The sequence below is a fragment of the Papaver somniferum genome, unplaced genomic scaffold (genome assembly GCF_003573695.1).
Source record: "Papaver somniferum cultivar HN1 unplaced genomic scaffold, ASM357369v1 unplaced-scaffold_99, whole genome shotgun sequence".
In the NCBI taxonomy this organism is placed as follows: Eukaryota; Viridiplantae; Streptophyta; class Magnoliopsida; order Ranunculales; family Papaveraceae; genus Papaver; species Papaver somniferum.
The window spans coordinates 8,332,839-8,346,712 of NW_020653081.1; the positions used below are offsets into that span (position 1 = coordinate 8,332,839).

General features: G+C 36.7%; 1 protein-coding gene across 1 annotated transcript; it reads right to left on the minus strand.

The window, feature by feature from the left end:
• Positions 1–875: 875 nt before the first annotated feature.
• On the minus strand, positions 876–5,797 carry LOC113346441 (nitrate reductase [NADH]-like). Its single transcript, XM_026589984.1, has 4 exons — positions 4,628–5,797; positions 4,312–4,452; positions 2,575–2,807; positions 876–2,466 (listed from the first exon to the last, which is right to left on the minus strand). The coding sequence occupies exons 1-4, from the start codon at positions 5,640–5,642 to the stop codon at positions 1,141–1,143; spliced, it is 2,715 nt and encodes a 904-aa protein (XP_026445769.1). The 5' UTR covers positions 5,643–5,797; the 3' UTR covers positions 876–1,140.
• Positions 5,798–13,874: the final 8,077 nt, after the last annotated feature.

A 13,874-nucleotide genomic window follows, 5' to 3' on the forward strand; every position in this document is an offset into this window, starting at 1 on the left:
AGTTGATGGAATCTTTGTACTTTACATTGATCTTTGCTTAACAAATCTCACTAATTTAATTTCGAGCATTATTTAATTTTTTAAGTTTCTATCTACTGATAGCTCAGTTTTTAACCTCTATAGTGAGTCTAGAGGACGACCCCCAAACCATGCACACACTAGGAAAAAGTTTAGAAGTTGTTAATTTTCATTGCACATCACTTTTTTTATGAATCTCATTAACTTAAACTATAAATTTTCGAATTGTTTTTCCTTTTAGTTAGTATTTGGTGAATGGATGTATTCCAGCTTCCATTGATTGATAGGTTTTCTTTATAATATTGCGCATACCTCAATTTAACGGTGCGCTTTGAACTGTAGTAATAAATTTGTTAATGAAAAAGATTACTCCATTTTTTTGAGTCCCTTTCGAAAAACAAAGATATTTTCAGGGTTATGCGGCATTGACATGGGAACCAATACATTTTCTGGCTGGGTAATGTAGAACCCACATGAATATGACAACCTAGTTTTCACTTTAAAGTCCGTAAAGACCCATCATATTAAGGCCGATTATTTTTTGCGAGAGATCTGCTTGCGTGAGGCTTTATTGTTTCTTGATATAATTAATACAATTACAAGCCACTAGGAATTAACAAGTTAACAAAATTTGCTTTGAAATTACCTAACAAAGATAAGGTGCAAGAAAATAAAAAATAGAAATGCACAAGCAATGCAATGCCTGAGCATGGACGAACACAGTGACGGATCCAGTCCGGCTAAACTACGGAACGATCGGAGAACTTAGACTTGATGCGCTAAACTGGCAAAAAGAAGGTTCTTCTCTTGATTTACTCTTATTAGTAATTAACTTTGCATTGCTTAATGAATGAATATTGAGGGAGTAAAATATATAATGATCATAAATATTGAGGAAAGAAAGTATCCATTCCCACATTTTGCTTTCAATTCTACATAAAATTTAAACAGACTAACATTTAACAATCCCCTTACTTTTAAGAACATACTAAACCCATTACATCCTTCAACACTAATTATATACAATAAACTAATGAGAACTCCCTTATAATTTGTCCTCCCCTTATCATTTTCTTAAATTTGATCATATATGTGCTCCTCTTTGTTGTTTCAGCTGATTCATCAGAACACCAACAATGAATTCTTCACATCATAATTCATCTTCTCCAAATTTGGAGTCACTGCAAATTGAATCATAGGTGGTGGTCCACAAGCCAACGCCAATGTATCTTCCGATGCCGGAGGAATATGTTCCCGCAGGACCTCTTCAGTTATGAACCCTACACTGTACTTCCATCCTTCCCTCAATGTTTCACCAACAACGTACCATACTTTCAACCTTTCGTGCTTCTCTGCCCAAGAATCAAGTTCATCCATCAACAAGATGTCATCTTCAGTCCTGTTTGCGAATACGATGTGCATCTCCGTTTCATCCTCTGGATCTTTCAATATTGCTTGTACAATTTGATATATTGGTGTAATTCCTGTGCCACCAGCAAGCATTGCGAGTCGTTTGGCAAACTTGTGTTTTCCATGAACAGTGAAATTACCACGGCCAGTGTATTCAATGTGTCCTAAAGGACCCTTGACATCGATAGTTCCACCAAGAGGAAGAGAATCCAAGTGCTGAGACATAATACCTCCATTAGGGAACTTGGGGTGAACTCCGCCGAAGTAGACTTTAATGACCAGCTCAAAGTAACCAACTTCATCAACTGTGCTTGACGGAGTGTAAGCACGCATGCAGAGCTTATCGTTAACGTGGGCACATACAAATATGTGCTTCCCAACTGGCAACCCAAGGACTTGATCGGCTGAAGGTAATGCAAACCTGAAGACACGAACGTCATGAGAAATCGAGGTCTTGGCAATAAGTTTGCATTGGATTTTATCTCGGCCAACTAGAGCTACCGGTTTGGCAATGCCGATTTCTTTGATAGGAGCAAGGTGACTCAAGCTGCCCGAACCATGAACTGAGTTGTTTGGTGAAGATGACGAGTCAGAAGTGTAACCAGTTGCAATGAGTTCACCGATTCTGAAATCTTCAAGTAAATTCTTGGCCTTGTCAGAGTGAATTGCATCAAATTCTTCGGTACAGTCGGTACCTGCATTGATGAGAATACTATCGGAACCACCTGGATGGTCTTTCAAGAACCGGGTACAGTCATAAACATGTCCGTGAACAATGATCCATGCCGAGTCAGGCGAGTTGTGCTTTTTCACCTCTGAGATTGAATACATTTTTGACGTGGTGTTCATGAAAGGAGTGGACAAACTCTTTTTGAGGGTATGTGGACCTTCAGAGTTTTCAAGATGTTTTTGTCTAACCATCCATCCACCTGGTTGGTTTCCAGCCTGAGTCGGATGCTCGAAAACTAGACCGATTTCTCCTTTGTGTGGTTTGCACACATTTGTTTTCACTTTGAACCAACAGTTGTTCATCATACCCTGGAAACCATGAAACATTACAAACAAGAGTTAAAATCATGCTCCAGTAAATGTCGTGCAAAAAAGAAAATCATTGATGATCTAGACATCAATATTGCGAGTGCTTACCATGACATTCCAGATAAGCTTTTCAGGTTGAGTGTTTAGAGTTTCATCCCAAGCCCTGACCGCAATCTCTTTGGCACCAAGCAAGTCGAGAACTTCAACTTCTAGTGACCAAAAACACCAGCACCAATATTTGCCATACTTGTTTGGTTTCTCTGGATGATCCAAAGTACACACTAACCATGACTCTCCGCCGTCCATTGTTACTTCGACACGAGTTACCTTCTTACCGCCGCCTAAATCACCAGAAGAAGAAAAATAACTGTCAATATTACTTCAGAAAGTTCCAAAATTCATTATCAAAATCTCTGAACAAATCATCAACTCCGTTGTATAATTTTGTACTTAGCATGTTTCATCCTTAGCTTTGTGCATTTAGTGTTTTTGTCGTCCTAGACTGTACCGGTGACTGATTGCGGTCAGGTTATCTGTTCTAGACTCTACCAAGCCAATTGCAAAATCAACAGCAACGAAAGTTTCTAATTTTGATACGAATATACCGTAGTGACCACCAACCACATCAGGGGGACACTAACTATCCTTGGCTCTTGGGGTTGGTGGAGGTATCACGGCTCCCAAGTTTCCGGTAATAGAGACAAAGAAAAATCTAGAAAAAGGCTTGATTTCAGTGCAAAACTCATCTTTATCATAAGAAAATAAATTCTATCAGGGAAAAATATTTCTAGGAATTATAAAAGGTCAGGTCAGATGGTCCAGACTCCAGTCTGTCTTGTACGTTCCAACCACGACAAAATGTCAAAAATAATTTTTAGTGCGATATGATGTTTCATTATGTATGTGACCAAGTTGCTCCTGTAATTTACTAGATTTTGATCTTTGACTCGAGGGGTGACCTTTACTTATAAGGGATCCCCCCTACTTGTAATTGCTTAGAAATCTAACGACAGCTAAAATAAATGTATTCCAGTGATGGTAGACACGTGCATTTTGTCTATGTAAGTCGTATTTCGACCAAACACTAGTACGCAAGCAAAAAGTTAGTGGCAAACATTAAACATTTTAGTTTAGTAAAACAAAAAATATGATTAAAATAGTCGTGATATTTTAAACCACTGAAAATAAAAAGTCATAAACAGTAGACAAACCCTACACTAAAGCACGATTAAGAAGCTAATTATTAATAAAATTAGTAGGTCCCAAAAATCCCATGTTATTGGATCTAATCTCGCAACAAAAACTAAGGCATCTTTTCCTTTCACATGGTTCACAAAAGAGATTTGGAAAAAAAAGCATCTTTCATGCTTGAGTGTTGAGCTTGAGTACGAAATTATTATGAATATGAAATTTCTAAATGTCAAATAACAAGTTGAAAGGAACAATGAAACCAATAATCTTGAACGTTGAATGGAAATTTCGATCAAAAATATCCTGAATGTTAGCGAAATAAAATTTGGATTTCAGCTGTCATCAACGACTAAGTACTAAAGCGATGTGTTTGGTTGTTGTCACTTGTCATGGTTGAATGTTTGCAGTCGACCTCACTTTACATGGCTAATTATTATTTACTACTTACTTTCAACTAACAATAAACTACTAAAAGAAAAGGGAGAAAACCGGCAAATTTGATGGTTTAGACTTTAGAATAAAAGAGGAAAGAGTTAGTAGGGTCAAAAAGTAATAAGTGCATGAACCTTAATAGTATTAGTATCATCATCGTATATTCTTTCTATGAGAAATACTAAAGATTCCAACAGAAGAAGATTCTGTACGAAGACTTACCGGAATATGCGTATCCCCTTAATGTGTAAGCTCTTTGTGTTGTTGCAGCATTTATCGGAAGAATCTCTTCGTGACAAGGAGTTGTAATCACTGAGTTTATGTTCAACTCATTGATGATGTACTCTGGCTTATACCACCATGCTGTATAGTAAGAAAACACAGGCAAGAGTTAGATTCTGGGGATAAGATTTTTTCATTTTAGGGAAAACAGACTGACAGTATATAATCTTCTCTGGTTTTGTTATATTTTTGTCGTACTATTTAAAGGAAAGTATAATCTGACACAAAACAGACTGTAAAAAAGTAATTAGGATACCTTGAGAATTGGCCAGTTCAGCGTCGACATGAGAAGGAAGAACCCGATTGTCCATGAAATGGTAGTGGTTTTGAGATTCTGGAGTTGTGACGATAATTCTCTTTAACCACTTCACCATTCTTCCTCCGATGAAACCCGGAATTATCATACGGACTGGAAATCCGTGATCAGGAGACAAACGTTCACCATTTTGCATGTAAGCTAGAATTATGTCACGAGCAGGATCCATTGCAAATTCCTTCTTTATACTAGTTCCGTATTTAGATCCACCGCCACCGGGTAAATCTTCAGCTCCTTCGAAACAAACATTCAGAGCACCTTTCTTACGACTCATGATTCCACAACGCTTTAATACGTCACATAAACGTGCACCACGCCATACAGAAGTCGATACTCCTGCGCCTCCCCAGTTAAACCCAATTGTTTGTTTTATCATATTCTGCTCTTTACGTCTGTTACCTGCACAGACAAGTGTAGCTGGAAACTCACGGCTTGCGAAATCATTAATGAGATGATCCATAGTGATACGTAACGGACGCTTTACTAATCCACAAATCTCAACTGTCCAATCCTCCCATTTAAGTTTTGGAACAGCTCCGTGATTACGAACGTAATGAAGAGGAACAGGTGTGATAAACCCGTGATGCATGAGACGAGTTAATGGTGCTTCTGAATTGAACGGGTGCTTTCCTGTTAACCGAATCATGGAAGGGTTGCGTTCAATCCAATTATCAGCGGTTCCTTCATCTTTCGAGTCAATAGCAGACGGCTCTATCTCATTGTTTATCTTGCCGAAATCTTTCCACTGCTCGTTTTGATCCTCCTCGTCGTCGCTAGATAAATCTTCAATGACCGGTTTTGCTTGTATAGAAAGACGCTCGGTAGTCGACATGGGAAAATTACAGCCACGGATAGGCGAATCAGATCGATGAGTGGGATTGGTTTTAAATCCACGAACTGCTAGACCTGATTCAAGTCGACTGTTGTACTGTCGATTTTCAACAGAAGCCGCCATTAGAGACTAATCAAAAGAAAGAAGAAAGAAAAAAAAATCTCTCTTTGAATGCTCCTCCTCTCGTTTCACTTTCTCTCTGCTTTCTACTTCTATCTATGTTTTCTTTTTTCTCCGATTTGCTTTTGCAAGCATTTGATAGTTGCAAGAAAAATGAGGAGCATGGTTAGGGATTTATATAAGATGCATTGGAAAAGGGATGTGCTTGTGCCATGCTCTTGTGATAGAGATGGCTCTAAAGGTGGGAGAAATTAATCTAACTGGGTGATGTCACAAATTTTAATAGCCGAGCCAGCCGACTAGGAAAAAAATGAGGAACCCGTGGTTTACAGTGCATGCAAACTATGGTCTGTGATTTGTAATTGCGAACTATAGCCACATAAATAAATATACAATCCTCTAGACTTATATAACAGAAAAAGATGCACCACCCAAAGTTTTCATTGGCAGTTTCCTCAACTTTGTCCTCTTTTTAACATCAAAAATATAGCTTCATCATAACCATATACCTTGTGCCATTGCCAACTGTGGTTTGCGACTAGGAGATTTTTCAAAAAGTCCATTTGGGCCCATCCAGATATGGTTGTCTAAATAGTAACTTTTTCAGTAAGTATCTTCGTCGCTTCTTTTTGTTGGACAGATCAATCTAATCATTTTACTCTTGTTGAGGGAAAGTGTGATTTGCAAAGCTTCGTCGCAACCAGAATTAGTTCTTTTATTGCTCGTTTTTCATGAAATACCAGTAACTAAATACTATAAACTATCATTGCTTCAATGCCAGTAGTAGGTAAGTCAATCATGGACACATTGCCATATCAAGAATGATCGGCCGACACTTGTAAATCCAGAATGAGAATTCTACTGCTGATGCTAGCTACAGTCCTTAGTCACATTTTTCATTTTTCTGAAAGATTATATTAATAACGAAGAGCCGGGGGAGCCTCACAGTCTTGCGAAGTTGCAATGTTGTCTTGTAGAGTGTCTGATGATGGAACAAGCTATCAATCAGATTTCTTAACCTCCATGAATTGAATTGAGTTGTGACAAAATCTATGTCTATGCTGTATGCGGAAAACTAACATTCTTATCCATAAGATTGGAACTCGGTGAATCAAAATGTGGCAAAATCTTAGTCGATGTTCTATGCGGAAAATGAACATTCTTATCCATTGGATTCTGCAAAATTATTATTATTCCAATCAGGTACGTACATCAATCAAACACGGATCTGACACTGTTCTATGCAGCAATTATATTACGCCCTTGAATTTTAAACACCTAGTACGAATCTCGATAACTTTGTTGTATATGTTCATTTCATTTGTTTAGAGAGGATATATACAGTTGTTACTAATTCGCATCATTTTGTACTAAAATACTACTGTAAAATTATTTAGATATTTGTTTATATTTTTCATTCTTTTGCAATATTAATAATTATGGGAAAATAGTATAGTCAAAAGTGGGGTCTTAAGAGCATCCACAATGGGTGAGTATAACCAAAAATTTGGGATGAGATCGTAACGCAGTGGGACGGAGTAAAGATCAAATCCCATCCAAAGATCAAATCCCATACCATATTTGGTCGCGATCAAATACCAAATCCTAATATAGTCGGGCGGAAATTTAAAGTCCGCTTGTTTCTGGACGTAAACAAGAAGTACGTTTGTTAACGGGCGTAATTATTTATCCGTTCGTTGCTGGGGCGGAATACAAGTTTACGTTTGAGACGGGCGTAACTAAAATTTACGCTTCACCGGGCGTAAACCTATAATCCGCTTCTCAACAGGCGGAGTCTTAAAGCACGCCTGACTCAGGCGTAAAATAATTTTACGCCCCTTCCATGCGTAGAACAAAATTCCGCCCGTCCCAAACGTAAACAAACATATGATGATATTTATGCAGATCAGCATTCCTGCTAGATGCCATTGCGCGCAGTGCCCTTGTGCTATATGTGTCACGTGTAGTACTGGGTTACAAACAAACATGGGATCGATATCAAGTGAGTTATCCAGCCTCAATGTGGAAACTAGTGTAACTCACATCCTAGAGATTGAACTTGAGTCTTTCTCTCTCATTGCCGAAGCTTTATAATTCATTAACGTATTACTAGAAATCTCCTATTGCAGCTTCTTGTTAATAGGACACTCTACGAGAAAACCATAGCAAGCGGATTTGGTTCTGTCCACCAACCGACAGGCGGAAACATATTATACGCCCGTCAAAACCAACAGGCGGAGATTTATTATACTCACATCTAAACGTAATTTATATTTACGCCTGTTACGTGCGGAATTTTGACGTACGTTCCATCGGGCGTAGCTTTGAGTTTACGCCTGTTAATCAGACGGAGATTAAAAACCCGTCTCATATGGAACGTAATTTATAATTACGCATGTCGTGAGGCATTAATTTAACATCCGCCCGTCCCAAACGTAATATAAATATCCGCCCCTGTAATCAAACGTAATTTAAATGTTCGTCCGTTTTCATGCGGTGATTAAATTTACGCTCGACCAAATTTGATCTTTCACCCTAGCGTCACATCGCCGACTAAACCAAAATTTTGATCATTTTTATGGTATTTGATCTTTGGTTTTAGTCGCACCACTGTGGACGCTCTAAGTTACAAAATGCAATGATTTAAGACAAAAAAAAAATCCATAATAGTAGGAATTCAATTATTTAACTAGACCAAGTCGCAGATTAGCAACATATAATTCGAAAAATCCAAATTAAGAATCTCGGTATTTAATTTAAAAAAACTAAATATCAATGGATGAAAAGTACTGGAATCTTAGAATCAAGACCATATAATATTGCATGTGGTTTTTAGGGTGGCAATTTGAAATTACATGCATAAAAAAAAACCGAAGATTCTATCCATATTTCGAGTTTAAAATTAACTTTGAAAACAAAAAAAACTAAAAGATTAATTTTGAATAAATGAATAAACAACTGGTAGCTAATTAAAATTAGTAAAATAAGGGGGAAAGACTAAAGAGGGTAGAGAAGTGGTAGATGTAAGCTGGAAAGGTTGAGAAGTGGCGAATGGGAAACACGAATGGCCAATGAAAACAAGGGAACGGTGCGGTGAAGAGGAGGCGTTAATGAAAACCAATATTTGTTTTCTTTATTTTCATCCCAAAAATCAAGGTGACTCAATGTATCATCAAAAGGCCATATTTATTATTGTACCCCAGCCTTTATTATTTAACCTCCTCCTCACTTCTATTAGCCGCCCCAACCCCTCAAAGATAACAGTTTCCCAATATGTGCCTATATGCCTGCTGCCTACTTCTTTCGCATGTGGCCCTTGCCTTGCCAATCTTACATAAAACCACTAGATTTCAAATTTCTTACTTGTACAATGGAATTCTATAACTAGAAATTGGTTGTTAAAAAGTATGGAGGAAGGAAGATATGGCCAAACACTATCTCTAGTGGGTGGTACATGCCAATGCACGTATACGACTTGATATTTCTATTTTTGCTAATACACTCTGTGTAAGACTGACTGGGAAATATCTATTTAGGTGAAATTCAGATAAAAATTTGACTACATTGTAAAGTAGAGATGAAAACAAAAAAAAAGAGAGGAGATATTGGAGACCTTTTAGTTGTGTTAATGTGTGAAAGGAATGCACGTTGCGTGATGAAATTAAAACTACTAAAAGAGAGGTTTTGTAAAAACAGAAAAGAGTAGATTTTGTTTGTGTGTGTGCGCGTAAGCAAAGGAGTGTTTGTACTAATGTCTAATGTTCATGAATAGAAAATTGTAAGAATTTGGTAAAATACAACAATGAACTGTTTGCGTGTAAAAAACCGGAATGCTTTTGACCGCATGATACAACACAAAATTGGTCAATTAACCCAATAACAACAATTACTCGGTGAAAAAGACATGTAAAATTTGATGATGTTTAAATGGACGAGAATGTAACAAGACAGGATGTAAACAGTTTCATCATACCTATTTTTAAATATTTTTTCTTATTTTTAATTTACATCGTGATGCAATGTAATTTCACCTCACTATTTTTTAAGTTTAAGCCAGGATGAATCCAGATTCATTCTTACTATTTTTTTAGTGTCTATTTTATTCATATTAATTTTTACTCGTCTATTAGAACCATGTTTTAAAAATATTTGGACAATTGACCAAATTTCTCGTAATACAAAGATGAGTTCCGTCAAACTCAAAACTGTACGTGCAAATAGCCAAATGATTGGAATATGCTCAAGAAACAAAATAGAACCATTTCAATTGGTTATCATTTACTAATTTACAGCCGCTGATTATAGAATCGATTGGATCTAGATCCTAGATATCGAACAATGACAAAAGTTGCATCAGTTTATGCATGAAATGTCGCATCCGTTGGAGTAGACATGCATGCATTTAACACTTTCACCAAATCCTCGATAATTTCACAAATCTCCCCAAATAAAAAGTCTCCGACTCCGCATGGAACGATGATGACTTTCCAGTCATCAGTGGATTTCGTGCATTCAATAGGATGTCGACGGAATTGGGTTCTTGAGTTCAATGATGAGTGACTTTCAAAAGAGTACGCTACCCTTTCATCTATAAGTATGTAGTATGTACTAGGAGTAGTTCATAACTTCGTAGTTTTCATGGAGTTAGGTGATGACAAGCAAAACAAACCAAAAATCTTTTACAGCTAGAATGCAGGGACGGATAATAAACATGTCTTTCCCTTGACAGCCTTATTTGTTGGAATATTTTCAACGCCGCTAACCAAAGGGGGGTCCTGGGGGGCATCGCCCCCCAGGCTGTGGTCGACCTGAAGAATTTTTTGAACTGAAGGTTTTATTTGGCCGATAAAAGCCTGTTCGAAAATTTCGAATCCAAAAGACACCATTGATGTCTGTTGATGAAGGAACCTGACGGTTCGTGAATAGAAACCTGTTGGCGAATAAAAAAAAAAAACTATTCCCAACAGGTGCAAAACCCTTTATAAATAGCTTTTCCCAGTTTCGTTTAACACATAAGAAAAATCAATCTGTTTTCTCTGTTTCAAAAAGCATCATCAGAAATCAGAAATCTCTTTGTGTGTTCTTGATTGAATCAAGGGGTACAAACCTTGAATTCAGTTTTCGTTGCAGGGCTTTCATTGTATCCTGAAGGCAATATTTCGCATACCTGTTGTAATCGTCAATTGTTATTGGGAGGGTAGAAATATTTGTCTAAAAGAAATTTATACAAGCCTTGAAAGTTTTGGAGTGCAACACTTTCTTCTCTGTGTCATTCATCCTTCGTGAAACCCTTTTTTTTCCAACATTATTGACTTGACCCATTTTAAATGAGTATCAATCATTCAAGTTTTATATCACTAAAAAGAAATGACATGCTGAAACCCACTTGTTGGCCAAATGGGTGAAGAAAAACAAATACGCTATATTTTGAAACACAATACCAATATATGACTTTGTGCAATTTTGAGTGGAATTCTTAAACCCAATGTTGGTTTGTTTACTTGTTAAAAAGAACGCGTTTTGCTGGTTTTTAAGATTGCTACAGAATTTTGCCAAATTTCACGAGTCACCAATTGGACGTAAAGTAAAATAATGTAATCACTGGTTTCATTGAATTGGTGGGATAGGGGTCACTCATTGAACAACAGATTCTCATAGGAGAAAGCAAATCATTACGAAATTCCGACTTGAATCCTTGATAATTTTCGAAGTGAAGTCGAACTACTAATAACAACTTAGCTATTTCCATTTTACGTGTTTTATTTACGTGTATATTTATAGTTTTTTATGGTTTATGATCGCTAGCATGTTAACTTTCTAATAGTGGATAAAAAAAAATTGTCTCTTTTTTATGATCGGATCTTACTATTAAACTACCTCTTGGCAAATAGTATAATGGTTATTGTTTTGTTTGTTGGAAAAGGTAAAGCACTTTTCTCGCAGACTAGGACTCCATTGTCGATCCACATATAATGCGAAAGAGAATAGAAATGTCAGGTCCATGGCGATATTCAAATGGTAACATGCCGAGGTCTCGACAACTTCAAACATCCACAGAGGTAGGGACCGAGCTAGAAGCCTAGAACTTAAATTTTTGCGGAACAATGTTGTAATTTGTTTGAATATTGGAATCACAAAATTAGTTTAAAAGACCAAAATCAACAATTTCTGGTTGAAAAGACGTCTAGATTTTGATACTGTTTAAATTGACAAAAATGATAAAATAGCCATGATGTAAACAGTTTCATCCTACCCAATTTCAAATATTTTTTCTTATTTTTAATTTACATTAGGATGCATCCAGTTTCATCCTTGCTATTTTTTAAATTTAATCCGGGATGAATCCAGTTTCATCCTTGCTATTTTTTTTTGTCCATTTCACCCATAATAATTTTTACTCGTCCACTAGAACAATGTTTTAAGAATATTTGGACAAATGACCCATTTTCCGGATTGGAATTCGGCATCAAATCCGGCCATGGGTACAATGCCTGCCCAAAAAAACTTGATGTTAAATACTTCCGACTAAAACAAGTTAAAACACCGTAAATAGAGTATCTAAATTTACAGTGACAAATTACGATGGTCTCTATGTAATAAATGATTTTTTCACTTAGCATTGGAATTTTTTACGAAAATAATTTTGTTCTATTCTTTTTGAGTGATTAAACATACTCTCCCCGATTTTGGGAAAAAATATATTATTATTTTTTCATGTTAGCCTAAAAATAGTATAAATTGAACATTTTAATCTAAAAATAGTATAAATTGAAAAGTGATGATATCTTTTTTTTCCTAAAAACGGAGGGAACATATTATATGGCAAAATTCTCATAATTTTGCATTTTATCCTTCATTTTGTTATGCCGCCAAGTAATAAAATTATTCTGAATAGATCCTGGAAAGAAAATCATTCGACCTTAAAAGCCAATAAAAAATAGCTTCAAATTCCCTAAAATAACCTAGTTTGTTTATAGAAATCAACTGCAACACAGGAGTTGGACTTGTATGCGAAGCAAAACCATGCCGCATGACCTCTTAGGCTGTTGTATTCATCGCCAAATTTCATGTCTCCAGATGCGTCCCACATTAAAACCAGATTTATATTGAGAATAACTGTAACAAATTATCCACACTTATCAAGAGGGAGAAAATTATCCTGACCGACTTTGTTAGAGGTGGAGTAGGTTTCTCATTGGGTTCTTCATCGATTTAGTTGGAAGTTGGAACCTACTGGCATCCAAAAAGAGTTAACCATCCTTAAATTAGCTCGGTAAGAGCAACTGCAGTGGTGCGAGTATAACCAAAGACCGAAGAGGGGAAAAAAGACCAAATTTTGGGTTTAATCTGGTGTGTGACGCTACGGTGGAAAGACTAAATTTGGTCAGACATACATTATACGTTCGTCTGGTGTGGGGCGTGAACTATACCAATGCCTGGTGTGGGACGGGGATTATACGTTCACCCGATGCAGAGAAATTCAAAAAAAAATTTAATAAAAATAAAATAAATGGGGCGGAGGTATTAAGCCCGCCCCATGCAAATGCAAACTTTTAAAGAGTGGGGCGGAGGTATAAACCACGCCCCACACAAAAGAAAAAGAAAAAAAAAACAGGCGAACATTATACGTCCGCCTGGGGTGGGGCGTGGACTATACGTCCGCCTGATGGTGGGGCATGGATTATATAAACACCCGACTATATTTGGGTTTGGTCTTGCTCTCCGACCAAATTTGGTCTGGGTTTTAGTCTTTGATCAAATTTTGATGATGGTCCGTCTCACTACGCCTACCCACTGGACCAAATATTTGGGTTTAGTCGTCCATTGTGGACGCTCTAAGTCTGAGACCTACTTCAATTATTGAAGACCTACCCAATCATTTAAAATAGGGTCATTTTTTGAAGTGATTTTGAAAATCCCTTATCCATCAATTTTGGTTAATGACTAATTTGTCTCTAATTAGTTAGTATTAATTAATCAGATAATTATAATAATCGTGTTAGGTGTAGAATTAACAAGTGTGGATTGATCATCAAAACAAAAAAGAAGTTTTTTTAATTTGAAAGTTTCGGGGTTCAAGAACAATCGGTCGATAAGGCACTTGCACGAACGGCCGATGGAATTGATAATCTCGATCCACAAAGAACATCAACCAAAAATCGACATGTGTTCTTCATTTTTATGAGCGGTTATTCTTGATGTTCTTGATTCATGAATAACATTAATCCGGAATCA